The 22,728-nt window shown below is 41.7% G+C and overlaps 1 protein-coding gene across 1 annotated transcript in view; it reads right to left on the reverse strand.

Annotated features, from left to right (window-relative positions):
- Window positions 1-22,728, reverse strand: part of LOC107595322 (dynein heavy chain 2, axonemal) — a 165,735-nt gene that overhangs the window by 54,430 nt on the left and 88,577 nt on the right. Inside the window, 13 exon segments of the mRNA XM_016285691.1 lie at window positions 7,026-7,244; window positions 9,007-9,132; window positions 10,098-10,252; window positions 16,871-16,996; window positions 17,398-17,401; window positions 17,498-17,543; window positions 17,545-17,650; window positions 17,653-17,675; window positions 19,508-19,611; window positions 19,693-19,902; window positions 20,860-20,970; window positions 21,057-21,182; window positions 21,263-21,364. Coding sequence (XP_016141177.1) covers window positions 7,026-7,244; window positions 9,007-9,132; window positions 10,098-10,252; window positions 16,871-16,996; window positions 17,398-17,401; window positions 17,498-17,543; window positions 17,545-17,650; window positions 17,653-17,675; window positions 19,508-19,611; window positions 19,693-19,902; window positions 20,860-20,970; window positions 21,057-21,182; window positions 21,263-21,364 — 1,458 coding nt within the window.

Below are 22,728 nucleotides of genomic sequence, written 5' to 3' on the forward strand. Positions count from 1 at the left end.
TCACTGGGGGCCTGGTTAGCATGCCCCAGGCCGTCTCGCTGGCTCATGTGAACCGTCAGACTCGGCTATGCGATTCCACGGCGGTTCCACTGAAATAGTCTCAGAGGCTCCTGGGGCGTATGGCATCCGCAGCTGCTGTCACGCCGCTCAGGTTGCTTCATATGAGACCGCTTCAGCGTTGGCTTCACGACCGGGTCCCAAGATGGGCATGGCACGGCACTTACCGGGTTTCTGTCACCCCGTGCTGCCGTCAGACCTTCAGCCCGTGGGCAGATCTTGCCTTTCTCCAATGCGTCAGTCACGACTGACGTAACGTAGAACGTGACTGACTGAAAGGGAACGTCTCGGGTACTTGTGTAACCCTCGTTCCCTGAAGGAGGGAACGGAGACGTTACGTCCCGTCGCCACAGTTGCTGTACCACCGCTGTACGGCCGGGGCACATAGTCTCGGCTCCTCAGCGAAAAACTGATGTGCGTTTTGCATGCGCTCTCCTTTTATACCCGCATTGCGGGGCTGGGTGCGCTGGGCGAAACACGCACGCCAACTGTCATTGGCTTGTTTTGTTTACACTCAAAGGGGATTGGGCTCTCGGGCGAGATCCCAATTCGTCAGTCCCGACTGACGTATCATCTCCGTTCCCTCCTTCAGGGAACGAGGGCTACACAAGTAACCGAGACGTTCTGTTTTTATTTACTTTATTTTTTATGGGAATGGTAGGAGACATGGTGACTTTTGTGGCACTGACTGTGCGTACACACAGACACAAACTGTAAACATGATTTGAAAAGGCTAGATTATGGGTAGCAAAATGTTTTCTCTTTGTTCAAGATTGACTGTAACAGTAATACAAAGACTGACACATTAACATTTCAATAAAAAAACAAAAACAAAAAGTAGTCTTTGATAATGTGTAAACATAAATACAAAATCAAAACCTAAAACAGTAATTCATTGTGTTTGACAACACTGTTTTCAGAAACTACAGGATGCTCATCCTTGTATAATATACTGTAGAGAGCTATAGAGGCATCTAGTGGCTACACCATGGTATTACAGATGAATTTCAAAGTAAGGATTACCAGAAAGTTAACTCGGTGAGTTATAACTTGTTGTTTTAAGATTGTAAATATGTGTTTTACCTTCACACTGCGTTGTTTGGTCCTGGTTTGTCACGGGCACTTCTTCAGTGACCAACGCTAACGTTACCTCGCAATCTACAAAAAAAAGGCATGGTACTCAATCCAAAACAGCAGAATAGTACTTAAAAGGATGCAAAAAAAACAACAACCTTCAATCACATTATATGCTACAGAACATTTAACAACAGAAACATTAGCAAAAACAAACTATTACTTACGAGACTGTCCAAGCGGAGCTAATGTAACAGCTGTGTGAGGAAATGTATCTTCCCCTGCAGTGGGTAACATTGCGCAGGAAACTCCGCTCTCCCTCCCTCCGGGGATTCCCCAAAACATCAGCAATTCGTCTCCATATATTTCAATTATCATTTCCGTTGTTCTTTTTAATTTAGGACTTGGTCCTCCTCCGGTTGCTGGGTTTTTTCGTTTGAATATTTCCTTTGCTTCCTGTACCATGTTTTTAAACCATTTCTGTACATCTTTGGCGGTTCGCGGGACCAAGGGATTTACACTATTAACTTTATCCGTTATTGTGGCCCAAGCCTTTTATTTATTTATTGCATGTATTGTAATCGCTAAATTTGTTCATTAAAATCGATTTGGCAGCACTGTATTGCTCCAATATGCAAATGTTTTCAGCAAAGGAAAACTGCGACAAGTGCCCACTGTTGGCCATTTTGTTTAAGCAGTTCAGCGTCTTACTGTTCACACAATGCAGTGCGAATTAGACCGTCTTACTAAAGACAACCATGGACTTATTTTATGCAACAGTCTTTCCCCACTGACTTTAGTTGGTCAGGCTAATTCTTAGACGCAGTCTTAAAGGGGTCATATGATGCGATTTCAAGTTTTCCTTTTTCTTTGGAGTGTTACAAGCTGATTGTGCATAGATAATATCCCTGAAGTTGCAAAGACTAAAGTCTCAAAAACAAAGAGATATTCTTTATCAAAGTTATGGCTCTGCCACGCCCCCCTAAAACGGCTCGGTCTAACACGCCCCCACATATCTACCTCACTATGTGGAAATATTTGCGTAATGCCGCCCAAATGTTCACGCGAGGAAAGAAGGTGTGGTTTCAGTAACCACAGTTAGTGTTGAAGCAGCCATGTCAGGGAGACGCTGTGTGTTTCTAGGCGAAAGCAAAAACACTTTATTTGGCCTTCCGAAAGTAGATGCATTTAGGAATCTTTAATATTACTTACAACAGAACAGCAATGCATTTTATGGATGACCGTTTCGTGAACCTAGGAGAGGAGGTAATTCTGACTTTGCTATGACAATCTGGCGCTTCTGAATCAGCTACTGTTTTGTTATTAGTTTAAGTATTTGCTATTGACTGTTCAAATGCGGAGTTTTGTGCATCGTGTGTGTGTGTGCACGAGCGAGCGAGAGCGCGAGAGAAAGAGAGCGAGAGAGAGCGCGAGAGAGAGGGCGAGAGAGAGCGCGAGAGAGAGGGAGGGAGAGAGAGAGCGTGAGAGCGAGAGAGAGAGAGAGAGAGGGGGTCACATCACAGTGGAGTCAGCTGTCTTAACCGTGGCTTGTGTACTGCAAACACATATGAGCTTCATCACTGTGTCTGTCACGCCACTCTGTTCCCCTTTCGGGCTCTGTCTTTACATTTATTTTGAAAGATGAAGCTCGCGATTATGGTAAGGGGCGTTACATTTCCGACGAGTGCTTGCGGTGTTCGGCCAATCACAATGCACTGGGTCAGCTGGCCAATCAGAGCAGACTGCGCTTGTCGAGCTGAGGGATTTTGTAGAAAACTAAGCATTTGAGAGAGGCGGGGGATAGAGGACCTACAATAATGTCCAGTATTTGAAAAATAATGTGTTTTTTGAACATTAAAGCATGTCAACACATTCTGTTACACCAAATACACAAAATAATGATCTTTAAAAAAGCATCATATGACCCCTTTAAGTCAATGGCTATGTTTATGCAACCGGCCCCTTTTGATCACAACAAACTCACACAGAAACACGCGCCTTGTTGCTAGGAGACACTCGACAAATGAAAATAACGTGTGTTCTAAAATCGGTTGAAAATATCAAACATGTTTGATATTCTCCAACTGGATGGAATCGTAGTCTGAAACTAAAAAAAATCTGAGTCTGTGACACTACGCGATTTTAGATTGAAATAGAAAACAGTTATTTTAAATTGATCTATCAATAGTATTAATTTATTTTTACTGTAATTTTGATAAAATAAATTCAGCCTTGGTTAGCCAAAGAAACTTCTTTCAAAAACATAAAAATATATATTTTTAATGCTAGTATATATAATATACACACACACATTTGTGATATGTTAGGTGATAACTGGAAGCCACTAATTCAAGGTCATGTGACAATATTTTTCTAGTTCTTTTTTTTTCTTTTTTCTGTTTTACCCCACCTTTTTATATAGCGCTTGTAGCGTCTGGACCACTCAAACACACAATATATATTTTGTTAGCTAGATTTAACAAATACTCTGTAACACCCCAGGAAGCCGAACAGGCCCCTGGTTCCATGGCAACCCTGACACCCGATACATTTACGACCTCCTGGAATTTAGGTGAAGAAAATCGCTTCCTTCCCCATAGGCAAAATCCACAAGGGAAGGACTTTTCTTTGCTAATTAATTAATAGGAAAACCTTTCTTGGAGTGAACGCACATGATCCTTCAGGTCATTGGGTATATTATTGTCATCGTGTATTTTGTCTTTGAAATTGTATACTGTTATGCAGGCTTATAATCGAAACACACTCCTGTCAGCTTACATATATATAACTCTACCATGTTTAGTACCTATGAATTCGTATTCAGATGATCTAATTGAGAGTGTATATTGTATGTTTACACCTACGCAACATATTAGTGTTCTAAGAGTCTTTAATAATTTTTATCCGAGTTTCATATGCAAATTACCATATGCTTTCAAACAAAGGGCCATAAAAATGCCCCAGTATCTCAGAACTCCCACTTGAGATTCCGGACTTCCTCATTTGGACAAGCCCATCTTGAGAGGTGGGGATCTTCTCTGACCTTAAAGGCCCTGCTCCAGGGACCCACGCAGTCGGTGGTTTGTTTTAATTCTGAGAGGATGTGAGAAAAACGCTCCCGGAAACCCTAAGCTCGTGCCAGGCCTCGGCCTTGTCCTTTCAATTTCACCAAGATCCTCTGACTCAAACTGGTTCTTTTCATCGACCCAAATTCAGCAAAGATCAACTGGAAACCTTAAGATTGCATCAGGAATCTATTTTCAGACAGACGAGACTTGCAAGTATCAAACTTAGTCTTATTAATTGATATATTAGGTATCAGTTGCACCTTTTTACCAAGGTGTGTTTGAACTAAGAATCTGACGTTTCCCTCAGGTGTAGATCTGCTGAATAGGCAAATGGTTCCATAAATTCTCTCTAAAAGTCTCTTTTCTGTACTGAGCTAAGCTTTAACCCTTTCCTATACCAACTGTATGCATGTGCAGTGATGCAGACAGAGATTAATTCTGCTGTAAAGCAGCTCTAAAAAAGTAGTTAAGCTGTTAACATTGTTCAGCTGTTCTCAACAGGTTGTAATTGGTAATGTGCTATTGTCAATACTAAAAAAATCCAGTAATATGCTGTCACCTGACCTCATTATGTTAAATGTTTAATTTAGCAAGTACAGGGGCCGAATCCGAAATCGCCCCCTACATTCACTATTCCCTACATTAGGCCACTAATACAGTTCACTTGAAGGAGTGAATGAAAACGAGTAAGTGAATTTGGACACCGAGTGCACCGGAAGGACTGGCGCTTTTTTTCATAGTTTGTGCTTGCTGATTAAAGGGGCCATATGATGCTGCTAAAAAGAACATTATTTTGTGTATTTGGTGTAATGACTAGTTTTGGTTAATTATTCATATTTCCCATGAGCTGATTCGTTACACGCTTTATACAATACAGATTGTTTCAAAGCAGCTTTGCAGGGATAAACAGGAAAATAATGATTCAGTGATGCAGACAGAGATTAATTCTGCTGTAAAGCAGCTCTAAAAAAATAGTTAAGCTGTTAACATTGTTCAGCTGTTCTCAACAGGTTGTAATTGGTAATGTGCTATTGTCAATACTAAAAAAATCCAGTAATATGCTGTCACCTGACCTCATTATGTTAAATGTTTAATTTAGCAAGTACAGGGGCCGAATCCGAAATCGCCCCCTACATTCACTATTCCCTACATTAGGCCACTAATACAGTTCACTTGAAGGAGTGAATGAAAACGAGTAAGTGAATTTGGACACCGAGTGCACCGGAAGGACTGGCGCTTTTTTTCATAGTTTGTGCTTGCTGATTAAAGGGGCCATATGATGCTGCTAAAAAGAACATTATTTTGATTTTAAACTGGCAAACTGGCAGCTCCAGTAGTAAGATGAAAGGATTTATCTTGACCTCTGTCATAGAAATTATGCATAAATTCTAATTAAACAATTTAATAATCAATTTACAATGAATTTATATCTGTATTGTATTACGCTGTACGCAGTGGACGAACGCTTTGTAAAATGAACGGATGAATGGATGATTCAGCTGCGGGTGCCATCTTCTGGCAAGAGGCGGCAATTCATTCGGCACGCAACTCTCACGGTGCATTGTGGGTATTCTCTAGCCTTTGAGCATACATCAGTTGTACACTCGTTATTGCTGTGCATTGTGGGATTGAAAGCATGCACTCGACGATGTCCCCTAAGGTATTGGACACTACTAAAAATGACTGTCTCCTCATAGTGCCCTATTTATAGGCGGCAATTTCAGACACAAGGAGGGTTCCCCATTTGTTGTCCCAGCAGAGGTTAGTTCCAACTCTAATTAAACCCACCTGAATAAACTAATTAAGCTCTTTAGGTTTCCTTGAAAATTGCAGCCAGGTGTGTTAAAGCACGGCTGGAAATTAACTCTACAAATATGGTAAGAGTAGTATACTATTCCTAATATGTTATAGGTTGCAGTTCAAAAGGGGGAAATTTGGATGGCATCTAAACAGAGAAAAAAAAAGAGACTTTGACAGCATCAACAAAGGATAAAACAGTCTGTCAGACCTCACCTGCATCTCTCTTGCACACACACACTCCAGGAACATCATTAAAGAAGGAAAACCTGAGAAACATATATTCCCCCCACCCCCACCCCACTCTTCTATTTTTACCCACATCAGGATGAGACACGTGAAAAGGGTTACAAAGAATGAAGGAGATGGGGAAAAACAACAGAAGTGAAAACAAAAAAGATCAGAACAAACATGAACACTAAACACACGGTTTTAGACATGAGGAGACTCGGTGAAAAGACAACTGTGTTAAAAGCACAGCGTGGAGTGGCACTCCTTTAGCCATAGCCAAACCAACTGTGAAAAGTAAGAGATTATAAGCTGCGGCAATTAGCGCTAGCTGCCATCTTGACTATGCCATCATTTTCAAAACACCCACGAGTGAGCCGAGAGTCTGTCAGGGGGGCTTTTAATGAGTGTTAAGTCCTTGTTGCCACATGTTCTCTAAACAGCGAAGAGTGTTTAAGAGAAACTCTGTTGTCTTGGTGGTTAATGTATCGGGTGTTGAATAAGCATGGCCGCTGACGGAGGTTCATTTTCATGGTAATGAGGGATAGAAGGTTGGCATAGCCTTTTAGGCTCTAGAACAGCTGCTGCGAAGAAATTTGTTTCAGAGGCATGATCTTTGCCCTTAAAACTACTCATGAATGGAAACAATTCATTTCGATAAAGCTAACGGAACCGCTTTGTTATTGAGGAACCTTGCGATTACCTGTTGTCCTTTAGACAACATGAAAAGCAAGACTGCTAGCTATTGATATAGAGAAAGGGGTGGAGATACAGAGGTTAAGATAAAGATGGAGGTCTCACTCGTATTAGGTTGAATACCGGTTCTCCGTTGCGTTGCAGGGTGCTAAGGGTGTTTTGAAGGGTTCTCCATGTGACCGCCTTGCCGCTGCCCGTCTTCCCCACGATCATCGAGGAGTATCTGGAGTTTTTGGTCTCGTACAGTTGAATTACCTTGGTCACAGTGAAGGGGGTCACCTGGAGACCATTCTGTCGAAGTTCTGCCTCTATAGCTTCTTTCAGCTAGAGATAAAAAAAAAGAAAATTTGTGTAAGACAGAGTAACAACTTATAACCAAATATGTGCTAATTGCTTCATAACATTGTATAAACTATTTCTAAGTTGGAAAAACATCCCTTCGGTGGAGGTGAATCCCACTGAAGCACTAAAGACAAATGAACTGGCAAGAGGTGGGCGGCCATCTTAATAAAAACACCAGCTGATACTGCACCCCTGAGTGAAGTTGCACCAACCAGAATTGCTCCAGAGGCACTAAAGCAGCCATGCTAATCTCTCAGGTTAATTTAATCTCCCTCTCTAAGTTTTCTCTCGACTCGTTAAACAGATGGAGAGGATGAATAAAGGGAATGGTTCTGAGGCGTTTGTGCTGGAGTAAGGTGGAGATGAAGATGCAGGATGAGTAATATAAAACAGCAATAAAAACACTGTATGATGTGCATGAGTGGAGGCAGAGAAGGAGAAATACAGTACTACATTTTGTCTATGTGTGTGTGTGTGTGCCTCCAATTTTGTCCTTGCCACATTTGATTGCGGAAGGAGCAGGAGGCAGCTGTGCTGATGTTCCTGTATCTGTCTTATATCTCCAAACCTGAGACACAAACACCATAAACTCTTTCTCAGAAACAACATTTCTCTCTTAGACAGTCTGTATTCAGTAGAATAGGTATAAACCAGGGCTGTCCCTGGGTCCTGCAACTCGGTCCTGGAGGGCTGGTGTCCTACAGAGTTTAGCTCCAACCCTAATTAAACACACCTGAACCAGCTAATCAAGCTCTTACTAGGCATATAAACTTCCAGTCAGGTGTGTTGAGGCAAGTTGGAGCTAAACTCTGCAGGACACCGGCCCTCCAGGACCGAGTTTGGACAGCCCTGGTTTAAATACGCCATAAGTCATGTGACTTTCAGAATCTTTTGCCTTTTTTTTTTTTACAAAGTAAATTGTGTGTTTGGACAAAGCATTAATCAAAGCAGGCAAAAGAACAGAAGGGAGTAGTAAGAGGGTTAGCCAAGTTTTGAAGTTCTTGAAGATGGTTATCAAGTATTTTGAGAATCAAATATATCACATAAACCTAATAAAAGTTTGGCTTTCCGTTATTCTCTACTTCTTACCTACAGTTACAGTACAGTTTGTACAAGAAGAAAGATCACTGAAATCACTGAAGTCAAGCATTGCTCTACAACCAGCAAACAGACCAGGATGACCAGTATGGGAGACCAGCTAAGACAAATGAACCTGCCAAGACTGTGAAGCAGGGAGTGCGGAGAAAACAATAAGTAAGCCATTTCTAGGTGGACTTCCTGAGTTAGAATTATTGGCGCAGACATTATACACTACATTTTAAGGGCACAAAGTTAAACAGGGATCTCTATAACTCTTTAGCTCACAGATCAGACTTGGCTTGGCTTTAAAACAGCAACCTTTGCAGTGCTTGTCAGGATATTTATCCACTAAGCTCCCCCTAACACCTTTGCATTGGCCTTTATCTGTATTAAAGAAGTGGACTGTGTGAATTGTGTACAGACAGGGCAGGAAAATATCCTCAGGCTTTAATGGATCTTTTGAAAGGTGTTTCAGTGAGAGAGAGAGAAAGAGCTGGTGTGAGGGCTGTTCTCTGAAAAATAGGATGGGTGTAATCAAAAACACACAAAAATATATGCTTTTAAGAGCTGTGAGTCAGAGCACACATTCATACACAAATACACAGAGACAATCAGTGGCTTTATGAGTCCATTATGAGGCCAGATGCACGGTGGGACAGGCTACCTTTCCGTAGTCGATAGTGGGCGCCTCCACGGCAGGGAAAAGATCCTGGATGATCCCATTAAACAGTGGCAGATCAATGGAGGTGAGTTTAGCGATGTTCATGTCCTTCATAGACATCAGCAGGATCTGAGGTCAAAAAATATTATGTTAAATTAGCTCAGCACAAGAGTACATCTTCAAAACTAAGGCAGGCCAGCTTCACTTGACCAAATGTCAACCTTAATTTATGGGCAGGAAACTGCGAAACGGGTCTCAGACACATCTGAAAACCCGTCTTGCTCTTCGGCTATCAAAAGCAGTAGTCTTACTGCTTCTGAATGACATTTATTTTAACAAGCGTACCTTACACATGTGTGAACCTTCAAATAAACATGGGGCACCTTTTGCATGGGTGATGATATTCAGGTAGAAAGAGAAAGAGTGACAGAGAGTGGTGAGATAAGCACTCATATGAGGTTTATGAGTCCTTTTCAACTTCTCTTTTAAGGTTTTGTCCCCTTTGATAATTTTTTTAAAATCATAGCCAGAGAGGAACACATTTAAGTGGCATGTCCCTGTCAGCATTAGCACTTTCTTTACACACACACACAAATACACAGATAATTCAGTGCACATACACACAAAACTGTCTGTTTTACGGAACATACACTGGGACATATTCAGGTAAAGCAGGTCTCTAAGAGAAATGTTTCTGGATTTGTTGATTTTACTGCAGGTCTGCATGTCTCACCTCTTCATCGACAATGTCAGGGCGAGTTCTGCGCTTCTTTCCAGCATAGCGAAGCAGAGAGGTGAGAGCCCTCAAGCCAAAGTCATAGTGGTCCTGTTTAGACAACTGCTGTACTGCCAGAGAATACAGAGTGAAGACCTTCTTTTAATCATAGCCAGAGAGGAACACATTTAAGTGGCATGTCCCTGTCAGCATTAGCACTTTCTTTACACACACACACAAATATACAGATAATTCAGTGCACATACACACAAAACTGTCTGTTTTACGGAACATACACTGGGACATATTCAGGTAAAGCAGGTCTCTAAGAGAAATGTTTCTGGATTTGTTGATTTTACTGCAGGTCTGCATGTCTCACCTCTTCATCGACAATGTCAGGGCGAGTTCTGCGCTTCTTTCCAGCATAGCGAAGCAGAGAGGTGAGAGCCCTCAAGCCAAAGTCATAGTGGTCCTGTTTAGACAACTGCTGTACTGCCAGAGAATACAGAGTGAAGACCTTCTTAGCCAACACCTGAGAGAGAGAGAGAGAGCGAGCAAAAGACAGAGATTAAAAGTGCAATATAATGGCTCTTTGAACTAAATACATTGAGAATATAATGAGAACAGTTAGCATAAAACTGCATTCACAACCCATTAATATTCTCAAGCGAAAATGGATAAACAGGGAAGAAAAAATTAGGCTGAGAGCTAATTTTGTTTGCTGAGAATCGGTTTGATTGTGAAAAGTTTACCGATGAATTTTCCACAGTAAGACCAGGAACATGCGGTAAGAAAGTAAGAGTGTCTAAAAGGTTTTCAGTTCCTGTTGACATTAACATTATGGAAATTTCTTATGGGAATAAGAAAATGGATTATGTGACCTTGAACTCCCACAGCTAACAGAAACCATGAAAAGAGATACAGCAATATATCTGACAGTAATACATCAGGCAGACAGGTAGAGAAAAAGTATGAGAGGGAGTGAGATGGGTGTAAACAAATAAATTCAATAACCTTTATTGTATAATTTTTTCATCTACGAAGGAACAGAAGTCAAGAAATCAAAAACAAACAACAACAACAACAAAAAAAGCAAGACCTCAAGAAAATCACAATCAGTAAGTTTTGTAATGTATGCCATTGTTTTACAGCAGGGTTTTTTGGGAGGTTTTTGAGGGAACTGTTGTGGATTTGTAAGTTGATGAAAAGTTAATAATTAATTAAATAATTAAAATAAATAAATAAAATAAAAATAATTTTAAAATAATAAAAATAAACTAACTTACTAAAAAACGATGAAATATTTTATTTGTTCACCTACATGTCATGTGACATAAGAGAACCATTATTAAATTATTGAAATATTAACTTCAAGCAAATATTTGAGGTCAAAATGATTTGGCTGACAAAACGTTTTGGGGAAACCTTGTTTAACAGCAAATGTGTGTTTATTAATTTATGGAGTTAAATTATAGCAATTAAAATTCCAGCAACTTTTCCACAAAAATTACAAAAATAAATTAATAAATTAATTAATTAAAATGAAGAAAACTTAACATTTAATGAAAACATCTCAGGTTACTTATGCAACCATGGTTCCCTGAGTAGGGAACGAGACACTGCGTCCTCTAGGGGTCGCTATGGGGAACGCCTCGTCGTGACCCGTGTCTGAAGGATACATTGAAAAAACACCAACAACACGTTGGCCGGCGACAGCCCATGACGTCACTACCAGTGCGACTATAATATGAATAGGCACCTGGAGAACATGTCCTTCACTTTTTCGTCTGAAGCTTGCATTCGAAGCATGGCCAGAAGCCTTGAGGACGCAGTGTCTCGTTGCCTACTCAGGGAATCATGGTTATATAAGTAACCTGAGACGTTCCCTTTCAAGGGAACTTCGAACTGCGTCCTCTAGGGGTCGCTATGGGGAACGATATACCCACGCTGCCATGCTGAGGGGAGTGCGGGCCAGAACCATGGCGAGCACTAAGTACCAACTTTACCATTTTCATGGTGAGTTGCCCCTGGGACGTCAGATGGCTGTCTGTGACTTTATCCCCTACGGCCAAAGGCCTAGGCTACATACCCAACTTACCTGTTAGGGCCAGACCCCTGGGCCCGGGGTAGAGCTCAAGGCTTGGAATCATAATGGATTCCTTTAAGGGGATACGACCAAGAACCTAGTATCACACTAAGTCTTGGCCTGTCACACAGGGGCTACCGCTTGCTCTTGCATAAGCTCTGAAAGGAACGGTCTCAACAGAACTCTAGTGGCCACACCCTGTTAAAGTAGGTATCCTAGGATACCTAAGTGGAGTGGTGCCCAAGGTGAACGGGGCTTAAACCAGCTCAAGAAAGGGCACAAAGCAACCGAGCGAAGCCCTCACCATACAGGATTTTAGAAAAGAATGCGAAGAACTAGCGTGCGAAATTACCACAATGTGGATTTTAGAAAGTGCACAAAGCCTTCACATGCACACTTACCATAACATGGATTTTAGGATACCGTTCTAAGGGGCTCTCGTGGCACTCTGAAAGCAAGACACACCAAACCCAATATGTTTCAGAGTCACCAACTCGATCTTAGCTATAAAGCTGGAATGGCTAGCAGTAAATCTCTAGCTGAGGGGGGCAAACACCCAACTCTCACACGAGAGGGGAGCTCGACCTACCGCATGTTCCAATGCTGGAACAGCTAGCAATAATTTTTCGCATGTGCACTTACCATAGCATTGACTTAAATTTCCAGGCATCTGATCACAGATACCCGGAGGTACTGGGCCAAACGGGAGAGGCAAGCTCAAATACGACCCTCTAAGGCGAGGGGAGCACTGCCTGAGACAGCATTACACAAGAAGGTTCTCGCAAATGCCACCTATACTTCCCAATCTAGCTAACAAAATATATATTGTGTGTTTGAGTAGTCCAGACGCTACAGCTGTAACAGACTCATTGCAAGTTATCGCAAACGCTTGATTGCAGTTGTTGCTGCTAAGGGTGGCCCAACCAGTTATTAGGTTTAGGGGGCAAACACTTTTTCACACAGGGCCATGCAGTTTTGGATTTTGTTTTCCCTTAATAATAAAAACCTTCATTTAAAAACTGCATTTTTTTTGTTCACTTGTGTTATCTTTTACTAATATTTAAATTTGTTTGATGATCTGAAACATTAAATTGTGACAAACATGCAAAAAAAGGGGGCCAACACTTTTTCACACCACTGTATATATATACATATAAAATGGATCATACTCACCCAGCATGGTTCCCGCGCCGGAACCCCGCTCAAAGGGTGATTCCAGAGAAGCCTCTAGTCCGTACCATCAGTAAGGTGGTTGCTATGAAGTCATAGAACCAACCAAAAACATCATAGGTCCAGCATAGAAGACTGTAATGCAGGAAAATTCCCACCTAACCTCTGTCAGGTGGAGTGCTGGTGGTTATAGGGGAATTTATTGATCCAGTTTACATAACCGGGCTGAATGATTTGTTAGTGAATCAGAAGCAATGGTGTAATAGAGGTTAAACTTACTGGAGGTGAAGATTATCATTAACTAACCTTAACCCTAATCCATGTCCAGGCGAAGAAAAAGGGCAGATGTGACACCCCCGAAGGAAATGAGTAGATACTCACGTATCACTCTGATCTGGACGAAAGCGCTGACGCCTTGTCTGGATCACATCCCTTAGGTCTTGCCTACCTCCCTTTGACCCGCGATTCCTTCTTCCCCTACCCGCGGGCGGAGGAGGAGCACGAGTCGCGACACTAGCCTTCTGTGCTTGTCTCTGATCCTCAAACCGAGATGGACCAGGACCCCTATGTTGTTCGGGCTCAGACCTGGACCTTCGTGGAATGAAGGATTTAAAGGCTGCTGAGCGCGCCTTCGCCTCCCTGAACTTCTCGACCACCATCTCAACAGAGGTACCAAAATGTTCAGAAGGCGAAACCGGAGCATCGAGAAGAAAGCCCCTCTCTTTCTTCCCGATATCTGCCAGGTTCACCCACAGATGTCTCTTCGTTACCACCATCGCCGCCATAGACCTGCCCATGGCAGAGGCGGCCTGTTTGCTATCTGTGGTGCGGAGCAGCTCAGCTACCTGATCAGGAGAAAGGCTTTCGCCTTTATCCAGGTCTTTCAGCAGATCAGCCTGATACGCCTGGAGCACCACCATAGTGTGCAACGAAGCCACAGCCTGACCTGCTGCTGCGTATGCCCTGCCATTTAAGCGCAATGTATCCTGGAGGGGCTTTGATGGCAAGGAGGGAGTATTAAGGGAGGATGTCTCACCCAAAGAGGCTCACCTGAGCTGGACGGTCATGGTAAGAAAGATAATGCTCATCGAGACGACCCCGCGGCGCCCCTCTCTTGGCCCGCTTCCACGGCAAGTCTAGCCTCGCCGTGGCGCGATCCATAACTTCCAACAGCTCACCATAAGCAGGGCAGGAGGATTGGGAAGGCTCAGCCTTTTCGCCGTCCTCAGACATCTCCTGCTCTTCCTGGGCTAACCCCAGCAGAGCACTGGCCCCCGGATCAGATGATGTCAAAGAGATAACATCATCCTCCAGCTGCTCTCTCTCGTCCGCAGCCAACGAGCGCGAAAAGGAATGCCCCTCCCTAAACTCATCAGCCAGGTCCACCTGCGAACCCCATGAGCTCATTCACCTCCGTGCCTCAGCAGCGGCGGGTCCTGAACCGTGGGGAGCAGATGGCTGCCTCTCTTTCCTTGAAAAAAGAGACAAACGAGAGCAGAGCTTTTTCATCGAAAAACGCTCACAATGCACGCAAATCGCCCCCTCAAGGACGTCGCATGCATGCTCCTCGCCCAAACACAAAACGCAGAGATCGTGTGTGTCATCAGGTGTCAAATAGCGACGACACAGATGCACACACCCTCTAAACGCTCTGCTAGTGCTCGAAGTTCCCTTGAAAGGGAATCAAATATTTATGGAAAATTAAAAAATGCATAGTGAAAAATACAAAGTATAAATGTTGGCTGGGCAAGTAAAAATCTGAACATGATTTTGCCAGGAGCAGGAAGCTCAAAATTTGCTTCGATACACGTTAAATGCCCATAATGCAACTGCATGTCAACAATAATTAATGAAATATAATTGGAAAGACAATAATTGAAAGCACAATTGTTTTTAAATGAAAATAATGACAGACAATCACAATGGGTGCAATTTATGTCTGTGATTGAGAGAGAGGCAGAATGCAAAAAAAGGCTGAAGCATAAAGTTGAGTGTATGTGTATGCCCATGAATACCGTGAATATGTAACAGAAGGAAGAAGCCAGTGTGTATGAGTCAGGGTAACCGTGTCAGCTCCGTTTCCACACTGCCCACTAACAGTCTTACTTATACAGACACCAACGCTCATGCGAGCGCACACACAGAAACACGCGCCAGAGTCACGCTAGGCCGAGCAGACTATGGACTCGCAGGGGGCGGTCATCTCGCTGTCAGTTATGGCTCATAACACCAAGACCTGCACACTCCGGTGCGTCGGGGCAATACTCTCCCGCTCTCTCTCTGACGTAGCCTGGCATTGATATGTTCATTTCCTTTCATTTGCAAAGTTAATAGTTCTCTCTCTGCAGCACGCGGTGATTTTGCCGTATTGACTATGCAGAGGGGTGTCTGGATGAGGGCCGAGTATGCCGGGACAATCAAATCTGCCATTGACATTCTGTGCTTGGCTGGGGCCAGTGCTGGTTCCCTTCCCAGCTCTCTTAATCTCAAGTCCATTATTTGTAATTCTGAGTCCAATTCCCCATGCCTGTGCTGCAGCCAGCCCGCCGGCCTGTGTACGGCATCAACAAATGAGACTTCCCGTTTGGAGCACACAGGCAGGGGGAAGAGAGGGGATGCAGTCAATGGAAACTTGTGGGATTTGGTCAACCACTGGGGGTGTGTGTTTGTGGAGTGTGTGTTTGAAGGGGTTGGCATTATGCGTCGGTTGGATGTCTCTCGTGCAAATGCGTGCATAAACACACAATTGGCATGCCTGCTGCGTGTTGGAGGTAACACGTTGGCAGGATCAGCCCCCTGGAGTGTGTAAGTGTGTGTGTGAGCCAGTTCATCTGTGTTTGCCTAACTGTGTTGATCTCTTCCATCTTCAATAGAATCTAATATCATATAATAACTAGCACTCTCTCTGCCTTCAACAATAGTTTTCTATTCGTATACACTGAACTCGAAGAATTTGTTTAAATTAAAAAAAGATTAATTAGTGGTACGGACAGGCATGATGCCTCAAATCGTGCTGCTTTTTGAGGAGAGGTGTGTTATTACTGCGCCAAGTGATCAGACTTTGGACAAAAATATGGCTGAATCATAAAGACTTGGTGTGGGCTTTTTTGAATTATGTTTGTAATTAACCACCAAGCAATCTCTCAGAGTACCTGAGAATCCATTTGGCGATGCCCTAGCAACCACTCAGAACACCATATTAGCAACCAATCTGCAAAACCCTGGAAACCACTCAAGAATTGTGTAAAATATACACTACCATCCAAAGGTTTGAGGTCAGTTCTTTTTTTGTTTTATTTTGTTTTTTTTTTAAAGAAATTAATACTTTTATTCAGCAAGGATGCATTTAACTGATCAAAAATGAAACAAAAATATACATATTTTAAATAATTGCTGTTGTTCTAAGCTTTCGATTCATCAAAGAACCCTGAAGAAAAAGGGTTTCCAAAAACATATTAAGCAGCCCCAAATCAGCATATTAGAATGATTTCTGAAGTATCATGTGATACTGAAGACTGGAATAACGGCTGCTGAAAATTCAGCTTTGCGTCACAAGAATAAACTATATATTAATATATAAAACAGATAATTTTTAATCAAAATAATATTTCACGGCAGTGTTTACTGGAATATAACTAGAATATGAGAGTGTTTTAGCACTGACACTTCCCCATTAAGTATTAGGCTTTAATATGGGAATAAAATGCCTCTCTTTTTGCTCTCAAGGTTGTCAGTAGATGAGATTCTCAAATTAAAAGATCCTTTAAGTGTTAATTTTTTGTTTGAAATCGCTAGTGTTAATCATGATGTGTAACCATTTAAAGCTTAAAGAATTAAAGAACATTCAGACTGAATATGAAGTGTTGTACGCGTGTGAGTGTCCCTTTTATTTATTTTGCAGTTATTGAAACCCTCTGTAAAAAGCGTGATCTCAGCTATGAGGGTGGAATCTGGCACTACCACAGAAATCGGCTGAAACATAGACTTCAAATTATCAGGCAGCTCAGTGCGGCCAGCGTAGCCTACAGAAGAAACATACACACAGAAAAAAGAGGAAATGAGGGCATGAGAACCTCAAGCACAGACCGAAACACATATTGCCAACCCTATAAAAGATATTTAAAGGGATAGATCACCCAGAAATTGAAATTCTGTCATCATCTACTCACTCTTACACGGATTCAAGCCAAATCTTTCAGTCAATTTATTGATCCAGTTTACATAACCGGGCTGAATGATTTGTTAGTGAATCAGAAGCAATGATGTAATAGAGGTTAAACTTACTGGAGGTGAAGATTATCATTAACTAACCTTAACCCTAATCCATGTCAGTTTGTTCCAAAAAGTGATCATATGGCTTCAGAAGACTTGGGAAATAGCATGCGAGTCTACTTTTAAGCTAGGCTTTTGATGCATTAAGTGCCTGTCTGGAGAGAGAGACATATGCACATATTCAACAACACTACATTAATTGTTCTTAAAGTTTAAGTATTTGTATGACATACTTTACTACATACCTAAGCCAGGCTAGAGTACATGAGGCCCATAGATTTGAAGTCCAGGCCTTCTACAGTTGACCACAATCACGTACATGCCCAAAGATTTACCCAGGTCTTTAACTGTCTCTGTCTTCCCAGTTCCAGCAGGGACTTTGAGAACTACCCCTTTTACCACTGCCCTGTGGTAAGAGTCATGTAGCACCTACACCGAGAACACACACACACAGTCTGTAACACATAGTTCACACACTGACATACATGATATTTACACACTCATACAAGCACTGAAAGCAAGAAAGTTGCCATGGCAAGTTATGGAAAAGACCACATTTACCACATTCTACTTCATCATGTTTTATTGACTATTTCTAAACCATTTTACCCTTAAAGGACACCACAAATTTTGTTAACTTTTGGGAAAACATTTTAGCAATCCTTAGGGCTAAACATTGGCACACACACTGACATCCACTCAAATCACATGCATCCGTAAGCACATACACACATGGAGAAGAGACAGACAGACAGGCTTAAGCACATTGTCCATGTCCTTGAGTGGGCTTAAGATGTCACCCTCTCAACATAATAAACCCAGATTATATTCTTCCTTTCATTCCACTGGAGGCACATTCTATGCTGATTTTCTGCGGCCTCTGAAGGCACACAACAGGAAATCTGCCATTGACTCCTGACTTTACTTCCTAGCAGGAATCGCTGTATAATTTCAAGTAGAGAGAACATTTTTGCTCTATTATCACACAAGAGACATCTGCAGCTCTTCTCTCTCCACCTCTATGTGCAGGTGTGCTCTACTGATCTTGACTGATAAGGTTAATGACACAATCTCTGTCTCTCCCTCATAATGACTTGGATAATGGCTGAAGTCGGATAATGGCTGAAGTCAGATAACGGCATCAGAGTTCCCATAATGATTATTATAAACCAGCTGATCACATCAGTCAAATGCAGGGTTGACTGTCACACAGGACAGGATATTGGTATCTCTAGTAATCTGAGAGTTATGGTATAATACGACAGTGTAGGTGATTATATCTAAGAGGGAGGTTATATTTGTTGGTGGAGTTAATGTTTCTACATGCACAATGACACCCAGGCAAAATTCATTCCAGAGTAAGTCTAACACTATAGGCTTCACTCTGATTTTACTGTGTGTTCTCTGATGAACTGGGGGAGCTGGTCATCAGATCTTTTGATTTAAATGTTAATTCTTAAAAAGCTTGATCGTTTTATTTTATTTTATTGACAAACATAAGATGTATGAATTTCATTGCAAAGCAAATAGTAATATTACATTTTTGAAATGGATGAGTTGGTCCAGAAAGTGAATTAAAGCAGACAATAAAGTGCTTGGCATACTGAGGAACTTAAAAAGCATTCCAGAGTGCCCTTCATAAAGATGATTGGGAGAATTGGAGATGTAATTTCTCTTAAAGAGTGAGCAGAGATGTAATTTATAATAAAGAACCTAAAATAAAGTTTCTGATCTGTTCAATCAGTTAATTTTCGGTCACCACATAATACTCATACTTCTAATTTGTGCAGTCTTTACTTTTTACTCTTTTTATTTTACTTTTTATTCTAAAATGTGCAAATAGAGAAAGGAAGGGAAAAAAGTGTCTGCACTGTGTGATGTTACCTTCAAGCCACCATGGGGAACTTTCCTCTTTATATGTTGATGTTTTTTTATATTCATGACATTTAAATGTTTATGACATTTTTAATTTTCATTATTTATGACATTTAACGCATCCAGAATTCATGCACCGAGTACCTCTGAAATATCTACTACTATATTTTATTGCAGTGGATGGATACATAACTGGCAAAATACATCATTCTGGGAAAAAGATTGAGAATGACTGCATTCTTTTTATGAAGTAATACAAAACAGTTTTTGTTTTGTTTGTGAATTAACACCATGCATCCAAAAGTTTTTTTTAATATGTAAAAAAAAATAATTTTGTTTTAATACTTTAATAATCTTTAAATACGTTGATCACATTGATGTGTTACCTGTCTGTGAGGGGGGTGATGACCAGACGACCAGAGTTGCCCAGGTACTCGTAGCCATAGCGGAAGTGAGTATTGGTCTGTTTGATGATGCAGTCATACACATCCTACACACACAGACATTGTGGTGATCACCTCCTCCCTATTCTATATGTTTTCTCAGTCCCACTATCCTGTCTCCCCCTAACCTTGTCCCAGTACAGGCAGAGTTGGCACAGCCAGTCAAAGGCACTGACGTCACAACAGCCTGATTTGGCCAGTTTGCTGATGACATCACAGGCGTGGATCTCAATGGTGACCAGGGCGACAATCTTAAAGTGCAGAATCTTCTATAAGTTCCCTCGTATGGCTTCAGAGTTCTGACTTAGCATGGACACTTGGGCAACACAACCCAAACACTCATTATTATAAGACAGACACACTCTCAAACACAACGCAAACTAATTTTATGGATCAAGGGTTCCAGATCAAACCTAACCACAGTTACTACAAACACAGTAAGTAAACATCAGCTGAGACGTGTAATGTAAATGTAAATTAACAACAAAAAAATCCCCACCTTCCTAAAGCCCAAGAAGCCATGCTCTGAGACTAAATCTCAACTCTCAAAGACACAGAGACAGGCCTGAGCCATTCTCTGTGTCTCACTGGCTTTGGCTTATAAGATGTGATTGGATTAAATTCATTTGAGCTGCTGTCCTTAATTAACTTGTGTATCTAGTGCATCCTGTGCTCCAAGTACAAATACACATGAAATGAATAACTCATTTTCCACAAAAGGTTTGAGTGAAGTCAGCAGTGTATGGAGTTCATCCACTAGTTATTAGCAGACTCGCATTGCATTGGTGCCCGCACAACTCCACAGAGAGCTCTGCAGATTTCTGCAGAATCAGAACACCTGTCATTCCTAAAATTCTACAAATCCCCCACAGCTAACATGGTTGTTAATTAAATATCTGGGCTAATTTTGTTTTGATTTCAGCTACTAACAAGAGTGTAGTACTCTCAGCTTCATTTGACACCATGTTGTAATCCATTCCAGAGAATCCCACATATTTTCAAATCTATATCGGGACAGAAAATGGGGGAAAAGTCTGCAGATTCTGTCTAGATGCATCTATTAACAAATATAAAGGCTGTTCACACCACATCCAATGTAAAACAAAGATTTACATCCACCACTGGTTGGACAATCAGGTAATTGTTGGACTCAACAGAGCTTTACTGTGTCTAACTGTCTCTCCCAAGAGAACAACGGCAGCACAATTCAACTTAATTCATAAATTGGCCTTTCTGGTGTTTAAACCGGTGACCTTTGGATCAGCCCAAATCTGTTACTGCTAAGCTGTTCTCACCTGTTTCTTTTTAAGTGATTTAAGGGCACCTTTATCTACTCTCTCTTTGCTGGTCATGAGCACTCTGGTGACATCTGTGGTCCACTTGATTTGGCTGGCTGTGATCAACATCTGTAAAGACAAGCAAAGCACATTTTGAAGTGGAATTACTGCATGCACACAGACACCGACAGGCATACAGAGACACACACATTCACCTGTCCTGGCCAGTCTCGTACCCATTTGCCCCTCTTCCCTGGCATCTTCTTGAGAGCCATGGAGCAGTTCTTCTGACAGTCCTTTAAAGTCCAGCACATGGTTCGCTCGACATCACACAACCATGCCTACACATACAAGACGAGAAGCTCAATGCAGAGTGCATTTGTCAAGAAAGGCTGTGTTGGGCTGTAGGTTGGAAACACACCTCCACTGGCACCTCCAGAAGAACGGGATGAGTGAAGTCAACAAACTCCCCATCAGCTGAGAACATCCCACTTGCCTCTGATTTGTTGTTATTGATCCCAACCTACACTCTCACACACACACACACAAGCAGAATATTTAAACTAATAGTCCTGCTTAATCCCATACATTTCTGAAATTACAAATCATATATACAAATAACACACTGGTTCTTAATCCTGGTCCTGGGGACCCCCACTCTGCACACTTTGCATGTCTCCCTTATTTACCACACCTGATTCAGATCATCAGCTCATTAGGATAGCTCTCCCTGAACTGAATTGAGTGTGTCAGATAAGGCTGGCTGCACACTAGACGATTTTAAGGCCGATTTTAAATATGATGTTGCTAAAAAGAACATTATTTGGTGTAATGAAATGTGTTTATGCGGTTTAAGGTAAAAAAAAAAAAAAACATTATTTTCCACAAATTGTACAAACCCGATTCCAAAAAAGTTGGGACACTGTACAAATTGTGAATAAAATCAGAATGCAATGATGTGGAAGTTTCAAATTTCAATATTTTATTCAGAATACAACATAGATGACATATCAAATGTTTAAACTGAGAAAATGTATCATTTTAAGGGAAAAATAAGTTGATTTTAAATTTCATGGCATCAACACATCTCAAAAAAGTTGGGACAAGGCCATGTTTACCACTGTGTGGCATCCCCTCTTCTTTTTTATAACAGTCTGTAAACGTCTGGGGACTGAGGAGACAAGTTGCTCAAGTTTAGGAATAGGAATGTTGTCCCATTCTTGTCTAATACAGGCTTCTAGTTGCTCAACTGTCTTAGGTCTTCTTTGTCGCATCTTCCTCTTTATGATGCGCCAAATGTTTTCTATGGGTGAAAGATCTGGACTGCAGGCTGGCCATTTCAGTACCCGGATCCTTCTACACAGCCATGATGTTGTAATTGATGCAGTATGTGGTCTGGCATTGTCATGTTGGAAAATGCAAGATCTTCCCTGAAAGAGACGACGTCTGGATGGGAGCAAATGTTGTTCTAGAACTTGGATATACCGTTCAGCATTGATGGTGCCTTTCCAGATGTGTAAGCTGCCCATGCCACACGCACTCATGCAACCCCATACCATCAGAGATGCAGGCTTCTGAACTGAGCGCTGATAACAACTTGGGTTGTCCTTGTCCTCTTTAGTCCAGATGACATGGCGTCCCAGTTTTCCAAAAAGAACTTCAAATTTTGATTCGTCTGACCACAGAACAGTTTTCCACTTTGCCACAGTTTTTTACTCACAATTTGTACGGTGTCCCAACTTTTTTGGAATTGGGTTTGTAAATTTTTTCTCCTCTATGCCCCGCTTTTCTGAAATGCGTCGACTTTTACAAAGCTCATCAGTCTGAAAAGCGAGGTGTGCTCTGATTGGCCAGCTATCTAGTGCATTGTGATTGGCCGAATACCTC

This window comes from Sinocyclocheilus grahami, unplaced genomic scaffold (genome assembly GCF_001515645.1).
Source record: "Sinocyclocheilus grahami isolate Dianchi unplaced genomic scaffold, SAMN03320097.WGS_v1.1 scaffold200.1, whole genome shotgun sequence".
Lineage (NCBI taxonomy): Eukaryota > Metazoa > Chordata > Actinopteri > Cypriniformes > Cyprinidae > Sinocyclocheilus > Sinocyclocheilus grahami.